General features: G+C 41.1%; 1 protein-coding gene across 1 annotated transcript; it reads right to left on the bottom strand.

The window, feature by feature from the left end:
* Positions 1 to 321: 321 nt before the first annotated feature.
* LOC121462989 (complement C5-like) lies at positions 322 to 12,600 on the bottom strand. The gene is made up of 9 exons (XM_041674984.1): positions 12,484 to 12,600; positions 11,982 to 12,174; positions 9,468 to 9,630; positions 5,298 to 5,368; positions 4,899 to 4,990; positions 2,183 to 2,265; positions 1,477 to 1,539; positions 956 to 1,153; positions 322 to 544 (listed from the first exon to the last, which is right to left on the bottom strand). The coding sequence occupies exons 1-9, from the start codon at positions 12,561 to 12,563 to the stop codon at positions 471 to 473; spliced, it is 1,017 nt and encodes a 338-aa protein (XP_041530918.1). The 5' UTR covers positions 12,564 to 12,600; the 3' UTR covers positions 322 to 470.
* Positions 12,601 to 15,347: the final 2,747 nt, after the last annotated feature.

Genomic DNA, 15,347 nt, shown 5'->3' on the forward strand with positions numbered 1-15,347 from the left:
TATGGGTAACTAAGGAATGCTGGTCTCAGGAGAGTCTTCCCCAGGGAAGAGCACTGGTCATCCAATGACAATTGGTCATTCTTAAAAGTTATATGTAAATATATAGACCGAGAAGGGTATATTTAGGAATATACGTATGCACATATATATACATAAATTCACATATGAATGTAATAAAATTAATGAAAAAAGGGGCATATATTTGAAAGAGAGAAAGGAGGAATTTATGGGTTGTTTGGAGAAAGCAAAGGAAAATCAGAAAATATGATCATATCATAATCTCCCAAATAAAGAAATAATTGAAAAGAAAAATACTAAAAGTAAAATAAGAAGGATTCTTTCTGGTTGTTTTCTTTTCTTTTATCTTTATTCTATTTATTTATTTTTGTTTTTTTTTTTTTAAGACAGAATTTCTCTGTTGATTTGGAGATAGTCCTCAAGTTGATTCTGTGACCAGGCTGGCCTGGAACTCATGGAGATCCGCTTGTCTCCACCTCCTGATTGCTGTGATTAAAGGGCTGCATCTTTGGACTCCACTGGATTCCTTAAAGAAAATAAATGAATGAGAGTCCTTAAAATTTTGGAAACATCAAAAATGTGCTTTAATCCTGAAAAATTTACTAATGCAAAGACTGAAATAAAATTTCAATCTTTGGTGACTCTAATGTTCCAGAATCGTTGCATTTTGACAACTGGAGATTCTCAATTTCCTTCGAGACTGCATAGTGAGCTGGCCTTAGGTGCCACTGAGTCTTGGCTCTGAACTACGTTTCCTGAGTGTGCTATCCTGTTTCCAGTTCCCAAAATACACGATACGGTTTCCTTCTGAGCATTGCAAGTTATCTGCCTTTCAACTCTAATCCTAAGTAGGACATGAAAACTGCTTTTCTTGGAGAAGTTCATTTACACAGTTACCCAGACTTCGGAAGGTTCCGATAGAAAGTACAATACTTACCATCATGGCCAAGGATGAATTCTTTAAAGGTGTCATTAGCTCTGATCTGGGTTGCCATGGTGCAGCATTGAGTGAAGGCTTGGACACAGTTTGGGCCTATTTTTACACGGTCTGCTCGCTGCTCACAGGTTTCATGCTCACTACGTCTGGCTCCGTCATAACAACACTTCTTTACCACCGGATGTTTGTATGTAGCAGCTGAAACGATGTCAATACGTGTGTCCTTACCACCAATAGTCCTAGGTATCTCAAGCATTATTTTCTCTACCATCAAAGGACTCCCTCACAAGATGCTCGGAGAAAACAAACATTTTAGATAGTTTTAGGCTAGGAAATAATAAAGAACTGCTTTGTTCGTGGTAAGGATCTGGACAATGAAATCCTGAGTTTGCGTGAAGGATCATTTGAACCTCCACAGGCATCGTTTCCCCTGCCGCTTTATTGCAATTAGGGAAACCCCGTGTCTTCTGCTCTGGGGTCTTGAATGCAGTAACCGCAGTGCTATACAATTTGTGGACTACCTTGTTCTCTTATTTTCTGTTCCAGGTAATCTGTTGACTGGAGACTCACGCCTTGGGCTTCATCTGTGTGCAGGAGAATGGAGTGAGGGAAGAGTGGTCAGTGTCATACTGTTGTTATAATACTTAAAAATAGGTCTTGTCCCTGCAATATGACCCATAATACTCTCGTCAACTTAATCATTTGTTGACTTAACTATTTGACTCGTTGCTAATTGTTTATTTTTTCTAAAATCATAAGCCTAGGAAGATGCTCCATAAGCCAGGCTCCTCTGGGGACCGTACCACTTCTAATATGAAGAACATGAATCCACGAGGGCTGGCTTCCTCGGGAATAACAGGCAAGCTGACCTCAGACTCCAGAACAGCCACCAAAACATTAGAGTACCTTGAATTTTCAGTTTGTGCGGCCGATCACTTATTGGCATGAGACTTAAATTGTAAGCTTTTTCTGTGAGAGAGAAGGAGGTGGAAGGCATAAAATCCTTCTAAAACAGCCCAAAGACAGTATTCTCTTCCACATCATCGCGTCCCTCTAACAACCTCTAACAAGCACTGACTCCTTAGCCGAATACCCAACCAGGACTTCCCATAATCCTGGCTCAGGACCTCATCCCCACTTGGGAGCAGTTTTCATCAGTTACATTACTGAAAAGAATTACTGGGACAAAACTAACATTATATAAATGAGTCTTAGATTGAAGATTACCATGTTCTTTGACGTCAAAGTGTGTCGTTCCGTAGGTAGAAGCATCTTCTCTATATTTAGCCTGAATTGTCCATCTACCGTATCTGAAATTATCGAGGGCAACAAAGAGTTTTAATTTATCAAGAGGAACTCTAGTAATTTCTGTTTTGAAGAGATAAGAATATGTGTGTGTGTGTGACAACTCACACACACACACACTCAGACACACACACACACACACACACACACACACTCAGACACATACCCTAAGTAAAAGTTTGGAGGAAAGATATTTCCACAAAAAATAGACATAACTGAACATTTCAAAAATAAAATAGTTTAACAATTAGTTTTATAGATAGTATTGTTTTCCTACATATTTTGCTTAAATATCACAATTTCTTTGGACAACTGATGACAATTTCAGAATTTAATTAATCCAGAATTTTATGTTAAATTCACAACATAGTATCAAAATTGATAAGAATGTGTATGGAAAGATGGCATTCCAGTGATGTAAATCACACCTCATCTAAGCAAAATTATATTTGGAAACAAAGCGTGGCTTGTTTTAAAGAATAAAACAACCTGTCCACCAAGCTTTATCCAACAAATTTAGTAAGGTTGGGCAGTGGTAGCTCATGCCTTTAATTCAAGGACTTGGGAGGTGGATCTCTGAGTTCAAGTTGAAATGTTATGTAGACAGCTACAGAAGCCAGCCAGGCCTACACAGAGAAACCCTTTCTTTAAAGATGAAAAGCCAATAACCAAAACCAAACAAGCAAAGGAAAAGTCAGTGAGTACTACACTGAGATTTAAAAAAGATCAAGTCAGAAGAACCACAGACTTTATAGCAAACAATCCATACCAGTTCAGATTCTAACATGTTTTCCGATCAGGTTTGATTTATACAAGTTACACACATCACTGGGGAGAGAAAAAAACTGTATCTACCATGCATATAAGGGATGCGATCAATGGAGGAGATAGCACGGTTGTCATGACTATTGTCCTTGCTCAACAGGTATTTACCGAGGACCAAGGATGCTGAATTGCTGAGCTCAAATGAACACTATGGACAAGGGCCTTGATCTTAAAGAGCCTGTGGTGTAAGATGAAGAGGGGGTGATAAACAAACAATGAATGGAGAAGAAAGAAAATACACAGGACAAGGAGGTGGAGAGTGAAGAGGACACGACGTCATATCCAGGGATTTCAGTTGTAGAAAGTGTGATTTTCCCATGTCCCAGAGAAGAGAACTATGAAGGAGAATGTGTTCTTGCATAGAGGACAACAGACACCAAGCTGCTAAGACGGGAGAGTGGAGTCTGATGGATTCCAGTGATCTGCCGTGGACAGCTGGCACGAGGTGACGTCTGGGAAATCAGAATCATAACATAGCAGACTCGATTCTGCACTAGGGAGCCTATGGCATTTTAAGAAACTGTATAATTTTAAATCATCCAGATTATTTCAGCCTCCCAACTTCAGTCTACGATTTTCAGAAAATGTTTTCAAAATGAGCCAAATACAATTTCCCTTAGAGAGGACACAGGACAAGTGACTCTAAAGTATTTCTACTGGAAAAGTTTGCGGTAGCTATGTATAGTGTAGTACAGTATAGTATAGAACCACGCAGTATAGTATAGAATAGTATAGTACTATAGTACAGTACAGTATAGTATAGTACTGTCTAGTATAGTTCAGAAAAGTATAGCATAGTACAATATAGTATAGAACAGTATAGTACAGTACAGTATAATATAGTATAGTACAGTACAGTATAGTATAGCATAGTAGAGTGTAGTATATAATAGTATAGTACATTACAGTATGGTATGGTATAGTATAGTACAGTACCATAAAGAACAGTACAGTATAGTACAGTACAGTATAGTATAGTACAGGATAGAGCAGTACAGTATAGCTGCCCTTGTCATAGACATTGTGCTCTATGTTCCTTGAGAACAGGGATTGTGAGCACTTGACTTCTATTTGGCAGCTTGCTCTCTTATTGTGAGTTCCACACACAAGCAGTGCTTATTAAACATGTATTTTATAAACCTCTGTATGAGCATGGCCTTAAATCCTTTGTATATGAACCCAAATATACAAATTTTCCTACAAACACAACACACACACACGTTTTGACTAAATCTCTGCACCTGCTAGGCATAAGTGCTCTCCCAATAGACCATAACCTAACACCCTCTGCTCAGAGATGGACACTCTGTTAGGGTGAAAAGGCAAAAAAGACAACTGAAGATTGTTTTCTCTCTAAATTGATCGCTCTCTCTATAAAAAGAACGGGTGGAAAATTTTGGAAACTTTCTCTCTCCCTCCCTCCCTCTCTCTCTCTCTCTCTCTCTCTCTCTCTCTCTCTCTCTGTGTGTGTGTGTGTGTGTGTGTGTGTGTATCTGTGTATTTATTTACTGTTTTGCTATCTGCTGAGGCTGGCTGGTAATACCTACATCTAAAGGATTCTCTTTTGAAGGTGTGCTGATAATCCGAGACTCCTGGTGTGCTGGGCAGTACTCTGGTAGCTGGGATTCATTTCTGTTCTGCTGAGAAGTGGGCCTAACTTCCACCATCCTTTGGAAGGCTTCACATAGCCACATGTGTGCTGTCCTTGCTCAGAGCAGATGCTCACTTAACCTTTCCTCTGCCCCACAAACAAAAGTTCAACATGTTTCTTTTTCTTTCAGAAAACGACTTATCAACAAACATTTTTACATACTTGGGGTTAGAAGGAACCTGGAAGTCAGGAAAAGACACAGCTCCAGTAAGATTGTTTCCTTGGACCTTGTTAACTTCTGATCCTTTAGGGTCCTTTAGACAAATAAGAAAATGTGCCTGCCTTAGGTCCTTTTTCATTGTTACAAGGTAATACTCATGACCAGGTAATTTTTGAAAACTAGAGATTTATCTTTGCCACAGTACTGGAGGCCAGGGTTGTAAGGAGACGACGCTGTGCAGGGAGGAGCTGCCCTGCTTCAACTCTGGATGGAGAAGCAGAACTTCAAGCAAGCACTCAGGAAGAGTTTGTTCATATGACCAGAAAGCTCTGGCACAGGAACAGCCCTGCTCAGTGCATCCATCTGTGAGGGAAGCAACACAGGACTAAGCACATACTTACTATGAAAGTTAAGACAGTTTCCCGTGTAACTGGCTCCAAGGCATCTCCCAGGGAAAGGACGCCAACCTTTACTGCAGAAGAAGTGATAATGTCAAAAACCTTGTTGAGCAAGGACTTTTCTAATTTTTGAAACAAATATCATCAAGGGTGAAAATGCTTTTAGAGATAGTGAGTGACATTGTCAAAGATTAATAATATATTTTTAAACATCTTCAATGAGATAAATCTTGTTAAAAACCAAATATAGCCCCTAGATAGAAACTTATATTTAAAGGAAAGTTGTTGGTAAACATATACATTGCTAAAGATTCTTTCATTTAAACATAAGTCCTTGAGATTTACTTATAGTCAATAGGAAAGTTAACTTCTGAAAATATTTATGTTCAACTTGCTGGAAACATGTGCATAGTATAAAATTAGTTATTTCTGTACTTAGTCCTCCATTTATTGGGAATTTCATTATACTAAAGAGTGAGCTCAGCTGTAGGTTGTATGAAAACATACAATACTGCCTTACATTAGGGCTGGAGGGTCGAAGGGCAAATGGGTGGTTGATTCAGATAGCATACACTCTCCTGCTTATAAAAAATAGCAAGGCTCCAAATTAGCTCTTCCCGTGATAAGCCGTGATCATGTGATTTTGTTGTATCTGTTGGCCCAGGTCCTGTGATTGTTCTGTCCTCATTAAAAAAATAGAGGTGACATTGCAGAACTGCTGGTCCTTGCACATCCTAGGCAAGTACTCTGTACGGAAACACATCTCTTTGTTTCCCTGCTAAGTAGCCCAGGCTAGCCTGTGATTCTCAACCTCCTCTCATCAGTCTCCCTGGTTTTGGGTTCATGGACATGCACCACCAAGGCCCGTGAGATCCTCCACTTTCTAAATGCTGTGTGTCTCACAGCTGATTAGTGCTTGATTTTCTTCTTTTCATTCACGTTGGAAATAAGTACACAGAGCCAGGCAGCAGCAAATACATTCAATTTCAGCTCTTGGGATGCAGAGGCTTGATGATCTCTATGAGTTGAAGGTCAGCCTGGTCTACCACCCTGTGATTTCCAGGACTGACGGGGTTGTTACACAGTCAAACCTTATTTTTCCCAACAACAAAAAATGTGGTTCACAGAAAAAAATTAGTGGAACATTTCATGTATTTCCTTCTCTGTTTTTGTAGTTTTTAATCTTTATAAATTTGAATCTGATCCCTTAAAACATCTTCCTTATCTTTGTTTTTTGTGCTCAAAATCTTTTAGCTTAAAGTATTTTTTTGGAATTATATGCATGAGTAGTATAATTGCATGCCTGTTATTGTTATATTTACACAAACATACATACATGTTGATTTAGTGTTGTTCCTATGTGCATGTGCTTAGGGTGGACTGCTCAGGATTGGATCAGCTGTGGGGGCTCCTCCCTGGGAAAAACCCAGCCTCCCTCTCTGAGCAGCCACTGACTGTCTATAGCTGTTCTTGCATGTAGGAGGCCTTTAAAATCTCCCCCATGGAGGTTGTGTGTCGTCTACACAGATTCACAACTGCTACAAAAGCGGAGGGTGCGTGATCGTGGCTGCCCAGCACCATACGGTATAATTAAAACACAACCCCGGACCTGAGATCCGGGGAGAGCTATGGAACCGGAGGCAGAAGACCCAAAGATCTGGAGGATCAGGGTGCCAACAGAGCTCAGTTGCTAAGCTGCACTGTCTGCTTCTGGGCTGAACATACTGGTAGAGCTTTTGACTCTGCAGGGGCATGGTGACACATTTTCATTCTTTGAGGGTTTTCAACTCAAATCATAGCCAAGTCTTGGTCCCCACACTAAAACAGAAATAGTGCCCTAAGCCCTACACCATTTCGACTATTGGCCGGTACTGTGTAACTCCGCGGAGATGTCCCAGGAAATTCTGTTTCACCAGGTAACAAGGTAAAGCCAGTATGATGAGCAGGTCGCCCACATCCTGTGCTGTCACCACCTCATATTCTCCCTCACGTCTATGCCAAACCTGCCTTCCCTGTCCAGGTGTCAAGAAGGAGCTGTTAGCAGCATGTGAAAAAGCCTACGATCACAGGTTCTAAAGTTGAAAACTGTGGTCTTGTCTTGCTGCTTCCTCTTCCTGTTGTGAGTTATCTTATCCTCTAAACCTCATTAATAAAACAGGAAGATTTATGTCACCTCCCAATGACACTCACAGGCACTAACAGAGTCTCCACATGACTCAGCAGAAAAGGAGTAACAAATGTTTATGTTATCATTATGATTTCAGTGACTATTATTTGCATATTTTCTAACCTAGTTTTTAGTTAATTTAGAATATTAATCTTAGTGTATCAGAGGCAAGATCAATAAAATCTGTGTATTGAAGCCATGACTTAATTGCAATGCTTGCTTTGTGCTAGACAATGAGATAAGAATAGTGACCAAGTCTGATATGCATGCCGTCTGGTGCTCTAGGAGAGGAGATACACAGTTGTGTAGGTTTCCAGTATCACGGAGGTGCAGATGCTGCATAGGTCATGACCTTGGATTTTGAGACAACAAAAGAGAGGACTGGGCATGTTCCTATGTGCTGGAGCACTTGCCTGGGATGTAGGAGGCCCTGGACTTATCCCGAGCAATGACAAGGAGGAGAGAGAGGAAATGTCCTGGGGCTGGCAGGCCAAGCTGCAGTTGCAGGTTCCTGAAGGGATCCGTGAATGTGGATGCTATGAGCAGGAGTTACTGAGTCAAATAAAAAGATAAAAAATGCACCATGGAGAAGTAACACTGCATCCACCTCCATGTTCGTGAGAAGTAACGGGAAAAGCAACTAACTTGAGTCCACAGCAGAGAAGGGACTGGGAAAGAGGGTGGGACCCAGGCTGTGAAGAACTGAAGGACTCTGGACAATATTCTAAGGTCCTTTATCCTAGAAAGCCTTGGAGACTAAGCCGTTATTCAAAGATGCTTAAGCTGATAATCCTTCAAGTGTCTTCACATTAAATACATCAGTAGGATAAGGTCTTTAGATTGTTTTTATAGGCAGAGACCACTATCTCATATAAGAAGTCGTCTTGTTGAAGTGAGATCAACAGTTCTGGCAATGACTTCCTGCCTGAGCTGGGGAAAACATCCTGACCCCGTCTAGGTCTTTCCTTCTAAGCCAACATAACAGGTGGCCCTGCTGAATGTGTTGATTATCATACAGCCCCATTCACCTCACCATGGACATCACCAGCATCCACCAAAATCAGGTCTCTACTGTGCACAAAGTAAACACCAAAACAAAACGTGACAGTACCTCTGCCTCTGTCCATCTGTCCCCCAAAGTACCACTAATAAAAAACATTCCTGCTCCTTCCTGCAATGTACAACTTACATAAATGCATCTCTAATTGTCCAGATATGGCAAGTGGCCGGGAGAAAGGCAGAAGGTTTTGCAAGCAATGTTGACTTTTCCTATGTCTTATTTTCAGTTCATGGGGGGAAATGTAGACTTTCTTCAGTCACAGTGTCTTTCCTGCCATTCCCCTCAACAGGAAAACTATAAATATGAAACCATGCATAACAGACACTTTCTCAGGTGACTCGCTGTGGACAATCAGCACTTGGGCACCTCTGTAATGTACATTAGGATCTGCCAAGGTCTAACCCTTTACACAGGGGTTCTTTTTCCAACATTGGAACTACCTATTGAATCCAAGTTTGTTTTTTTCTTTTTCTTTTTTTCTTTTTTTTGGTTTTTCGAGACAGGGTTTCTCTGTGGCTTTGGAGCCTGTCCTGGCACTAGCTCTTGTAGACCAGGCTGGTCTCGAACTCACAGAGATCCGCCTGCCTCTGCCTCCCGAGCGCTGGGATTAAAGGCGTGCGCCACCACCGCCCGGCCCAAGTTTGTTTTAAATAGAAGATCTTAAGATAAATTATTTCCCAGTGCCAAAATTGTATTTGCAATCATGTCTTCTCTACTTTTGATGGATAAATTCTCTGACAGGAAAGATAAAGTAATCATTGGTTATATTATTAATTTACTAATTCCATTATAAATTACAAGTGAAAATGCTATGTGAGGATATAAAAGTCATGATTTTCTGAGTTTCTCTTGAGTTAGGTAGAAACTAGTCTACACTCAATTTCAGATGTTCAAAGTTCCACATCTTTATGTCATTCTCCCTTGGAAGAAGCATCAGATACTCTACCATGCTGCTGCGGAGTGTACACAGGCTTGTCAGTGTGGACGAAGAGAGAGCCATTGTCATAGAGGATTGGCCGTTTTTCTGATTTTGAAAAATGCTTTGACACGACTTCCAAATACACATATGAAAATGAGCTTTGTCCTTGAGACAACTGTTTGTCCTGAATCTGAAAAACAACAAACAAACATGAAGGTGTGAAAGTGTGATTGTGAAGTCCTAAAGCATGCTGACCTTGTAGAGACAAAACCACTGCAAACTGGAAGACCAAATCAAGCTTGTTGCTGGTTTTTGTTTGTTTGTTTTGGCTTGATATTTGGTCTTTTGAGACAGGGTTTCTCTGGAGCTTTGGAGATGTCCTGCAACTAATTCCTGTAGACCAGTCTGACCTTGACCTCACAGAAACTCACCTGCTTCTGCCTTCTAAGTGCTGGGTTTAAAGGCGTGTGTCACCACCACCTGGGTGCAAAATTGAGCTTGTGCATTGCATAATTTTAAAGAGACACTGGAGACAGGGCTCAGGAGTTAAGAGCACTGGTGGCTCTTCCAGAGGACAAAGGTTCAGTTCCCAGCACCCACGTGGCAGCTCAAATAACCTGACTCCAGTTCTAGGAACCCTACTTCCTCTTCTCTCCTCTGTTATTGCATGCTGTGGTGCCCAAATACACGTGTAGGCTAAATATCCATTAACAGGAAATTGTAAAAAATGATAATGAGCCTGTAGTGGTTCATGTCTTTAATCCAAGCATTTAGGCGTCAGAGGAAGGCAGATCTCTGCGAGTTCAAGTCCAGCCTGGTTTATGTAACTTCTTCCTGAGCAGACAAAGCTATTAGAATATTGTTACAGGCAAAGATTACTATCTTGTATGGCAAAGTGTCTTGTTGGAGTCAGATCAACAGTTCTGGCAATAGCACTGTATCTACGAATGTGACAACATTCTCACCCACTCTAGGTTGTTCCTTTCCACGCCTTGTCTGAATAACAATAAATAATAATAATAATAATAACAATAATACTAATAGTACAGTGTAACACTACAGAAACTGAGGCAGGAAGATCTTGTTTTCAAGTCTCTCCAGGACTACATGGTAAGAATCTGTCTTATAAACATAACCAAACAACAAAACTAACTAAAACCAGTGTAGGAAAAATAATAATAAATTATAAAATCTTTTCATAGTCTGACATCATAATAAAATGTTAGCATTTTGAGGCAAATTATTTCTAGAATAAAGAACTTTTAAAACTAAGTACTAAAACTAAAACAAACAAAACTTCAAGCAAGCTAAGAAATAAATTGACTAGTGAAACGATCACACAATTCATAAGCAGAGAAGCACAGAGGACTGGTGGACATGTGGAAATCTGTTGACATCTTCACCATCTGGAGAGCGCCAATGGCACTGGGATTCCATCTCACTGCAGGAGGAACAGCTATCATTGAGAATGGTAACAGAACTAAGAATGCCGGGGAAGATGTAGGGGAGGGAATCCTTATGCATTGCAGATGGAGTGACAATTGGTGCAGGCAGAAGGAAAACCAGTGTGGGAGTTCCTAAACATAGAGCTACCTCTGGCCCAGCTGCAGCACTTGGGAATCTCTGAGGACGGATAAAAGCCAACGTGGTGAGAGAGGTTTGCACTATTCATCATCCTCATCATTGCACTGTTCACGACTCCCAAGCTATGGAGAACGTCTTCTTGTCCATCAGCAGCTAAGTGGACACAGGAAATGCGATACCTATTATTCAGCCACAAAGGACAAAACTGCCGGGAAATGGATGCAACGGGAGGTCTCTATAGAAAGTGAAAGAAGCAGGACTCAGAAGGCATATACTGCGTGTTTTCTGTCACTGTGCACACATGTGCACATGACACAAAGATTGTGTACATACACACGTGACATACGAGGAGGACGAGAAAAGGGAGAGTGGACAAGGTGGGGTGAAGGGGTCAATACAGTCAAAGAACATATCACACTTATAGGAGTTTGTCTTTATGAAATCCATCAGTACCCACAATGAACATGCACAAAATAAAGAAGTTTCTAATCAGTCTGAGCAGAGATGTCTCAATGAACGACAGTTATTTAAGCAGTTTGTCCCTACTACCCTTGTGTGTTTCCAGAGAGAGTTGCTGGCTCTAGCATTCAGCAGTCCCCCAGTATGGGAACTATGTGTACAGCTGAAGAATACTGAGCTTTAGCAAATACCCAACAGCCCGTGTGCACATTCAGTTAGCAGTTCCCTTTTCTAATTTCACCTCAAGATATTTCCTGTTCATCTCCAAACATTGTCACAGAGAGGAGTTTATTTTTAAGGATGTGGGTAGGGCGCACTTTGCTCAAAATCAAATGTAATTTTCTGCACAGAGTTTGGGGTTTCACTCATCACTCCCCCTGTTACCATCTTACAACCACACAGCTATGGAGCAACAGTAACGACTACAGTTTTACCAAGGTTCAAGTGTTGCACAACTTTTACCAAAAACACTTAAAAAAACAAAGAATAAGTACATACTGTTAATAGTGTCGAGTTTTGGAATTTATTTTCTGGAGATAAGTTAACACACCCTGAAGAGTAGGTCACTTTTCTATCAGGATAACTTCTTATAGAGATTGTAACATCAAATGCTTCAGTGTAGCCATGAGCTTGAATTACAACATTTTCAGATGCTCCGACATGGAAGACTTTGGGTGCTGATATGACGAAGCTGTTTAAATTGTAAAAGAAAAGTTTCGTTTGTTTTGCAGGTTTTCTTATACTTTTGGTGTTTTACTCTGCATTTTTGCTGACTAGAAAACGAGTCTGTCATTGTTACAGGTAGCTGTCTCAAGGGATCAGTTATGTTGCTAGCCGCTCATCAAATCCAGACATGCCCATTGCTCTCATGGTCAGCTGAGACTACCCACTCATTATGTCAAAAGCAGACAGTTATTATCGAATCGATACAACCCAAGTCTCCATTTCACTCACCACAGGTAAGACGCCCAGGAAAGTGAAGATGGCTCATTTTACTTACGTTTGTTCCTGTCCCCAAGTTTTGCCCAGGAAAATTAAAAAGCAAAGTGCTCCCCAAAGGCCCATGGTGTAAAGTGGCATAAACCCATGAACCCGAACTTCTTGACGCTACTTTTATTTTAAATAAACTGGGTTGAAGAGTTTGGGTAAATTAGTTTTCTGGTTAATTATTAACGTCAGCGAATACAATCTCTGAGTGAGAAAGTTAAAATCAGGAATGGGCACATGAGGGTATGTTAATAAACACAAAACATGTTTTACCATCCTGTCATTTCCAGTAATAAAGACAGCGGTGTTTGACATCAACTTAGACCCAGGGACGTGTTTTTATGAATAGAAGTAAGAGGGTCCTAACCTGGGTGCTTGCCACAGTGTAGGAAGGCTCAGCGCTGGGAGCCAGGAGCTGCTTTCCTCTGACTTTCATGTCTCAGCCAGGTCCTTTGTGCTGACACCCTGCCACCTTCAAACTTGATTCTGGCAGGTGTCATTTTTCTCTGAGATTGATGAAAGACTCAACTGGATTTTATTTTAAATGCATGGTTTTAGAATGATTTTGACCAATCTTTAATTCCAACACTCAGGAGGCAGAGGCAGGCAGATTTCAGTGAGTTCAAGGCCAGACTAGTCTACAGAACAAGTTCCAGGACAGGCAAAGATTCACAGAGAAACCTTGTCTTGGTAACCAAATAAATGAAAGATAGATGATAGATAAATAGATAGATAGATAGATAGATGATAGATAGAGATAGATAGATAGATAGATAGATAGATAGATAGATAGAAAAAAAGAAACACAGACAGACAGACAGACAAATAGGACAAATCTGACCTGAAAAAGCAGGAGTAGCATCCTTGGTACTGGTGATGGCCAAGGGTAACCTAGGTCTGCAGAGATGGTCCAAGGACTAGATCCATGGTCCATCCCAGACTAGAGAAGAAGCAGTGCAGTATATGGAAAAGAGTTGTGTCGGCATGGAAACCCTGCAGAGAAGTTCATCTGAATCCATAGACAGTAGACACTCAGTGCTTACAGGGATGTGAGTCTGTGAATCCACGTGTCCCTCCCCAGAGTTTGCATGTAGTCATAGAAGGCCTCACTTTATACCTCCATGCTCCTGTGAGGGTTTCTACAGTTTACTACAGGAGGTCAGTATGAGCAGAGTGAATAGTATTTCCATGACAGCTGATTTCCTCTTTTTTAAATCAGTTTTTGGTTTTGGAGACAGGATGTCTCTATACAGCCTTGGCAGTACTGGAACACACTGTAGACCAGGCTGGCATTGAAGCCACGGAGATGACTGTCCTATGCCTCTGGGGTGCTGGGATTGGAGCAAGTCCAACTACATCTCACAAGCTGATTTTCACGACTCATTGCCAATTAAGTAAATTTAAGCAAAAGTTAATTTTTAGAAATTATATTAAATTTATTTTATATGATATGTTCATTACAAAATTCATTTAGATTTTCTTTTGTCAATCATTTGTACATTTGTATATGATGTGTGTTGTATTTCAAGGTAACAAAAGAAATGTCCAGGAGCTGGATGTGTATTTCAGTTGGTAGAGGCCTGCTGAGCATGCTCAAGGCCTGGGCTGGGCCCCAGGCTCACACGACTGTCAGGTGTGATAGAGTACACCTGTAGTCACAGCACTCAGGAGGTAGAGGCAGGAGGATTGGAAATTGTAGGTCATCCTCAGGCACTAGTGATTTTGAGACCATCCTGGGCGACATGAGACCCTGTCTACAATAATACTAATGATAACAGTGTTGATGATGATAATGCAGAGATGTCTAAACACAGTCCTGTAACTCAGAATTTTGGTCACACTGACAATGGCATCTTTACCATATTAGTAAGGTTCTATTTAGCAATAGTTTAATCGTGAATTTGTCAAAGAAAAAGGCATGGGAAGAAAAATTCTATACACTATTTCACTAACAGTAGTGTTCATTTTATACAGAGCATCACAATGGAAAACATCCACACTGCCATCCAAATAGCTATCTCATTCATTTCCAAAGAAAACCTGTAAAATGATTAAGCTAGGTTGCAAAAGATGGGTCAGGTTAAAGCAAACAGTGCTTCTGTGATCACTTTCGGGAAACAAAACCCAAGAGTGTAAGGACCGCCCAGTGGACACATATCAGTTTTACTTCAAGTGCCAGCAGTGGGAGCTGTCTGTGGTAGGAGAGCAAACACTAGGGAGCGCTGTTCTCAGACCATTGCTGTGGGAAGTGTTTACAGGATGACAGGCTCAGCAAGTCATGGGCTCCACTGTTCAATCCTGCTATCTTCTAAATGTTGTTCAAAGAAGGGCTTTCTTCAGGGTTTAATATGTGACCTGTACACAAGTGTTTGATTGTTGTGTGTGGAATAGGAGAGTGAGTGGTTCACCCTTGTTTTGCACAAATATCGCCTCCCTCCCTCCCTCCCTCTCTCCCTCCCTCCCTCCCTCCCTCCCCCCTCTCTATTTCTTTCTTAGACAGAGTTTCTCCTGTAGCGCTGAGCAGGTGCTCAACTCTGATAGAAACTTGAGGGTCACTGAACCTCCTGCAACTGTCACCTGTCTTCTGGGGACCAGATGTCTTTGCTTAGACTGCTGTCTAATTTTTATGTCAACTTGACACAAACTAGGGCTATCTGTTAAAAGGGAATTTCATTTGGGAACTCCCCTCATTAAAATTGCCGGTGGGCAAAACTGTGGGGCATTTTCTTGATAGAAAATGGATGTGAGAGGGTCCAGTCCATTGTGTGCAGTGCCATACTTGGGCAGGTGGTTCTGTGAGCTGTATAACAAAACAGGCTGAGCAAGCCATGGGGAACAAGCCAGTGAGCATCACCCCGAAATGGCCTCTGTATCAGC

Source organism: Microtus oregoni, unplaced genomic scaffold (assembly GCF_018167655.1).
Source record: "Microtus oregoni isolate MIOR12 unplaced genomic scaffold, Mior012 000025F_ref0000491, whole genome shotgun sequence".
Lineage (NCBI taxonomy): Eukaryota > Metazoa > Chordata > Mammalia > Rodentia > Cricetidae > Microtus > Microtus oregoni.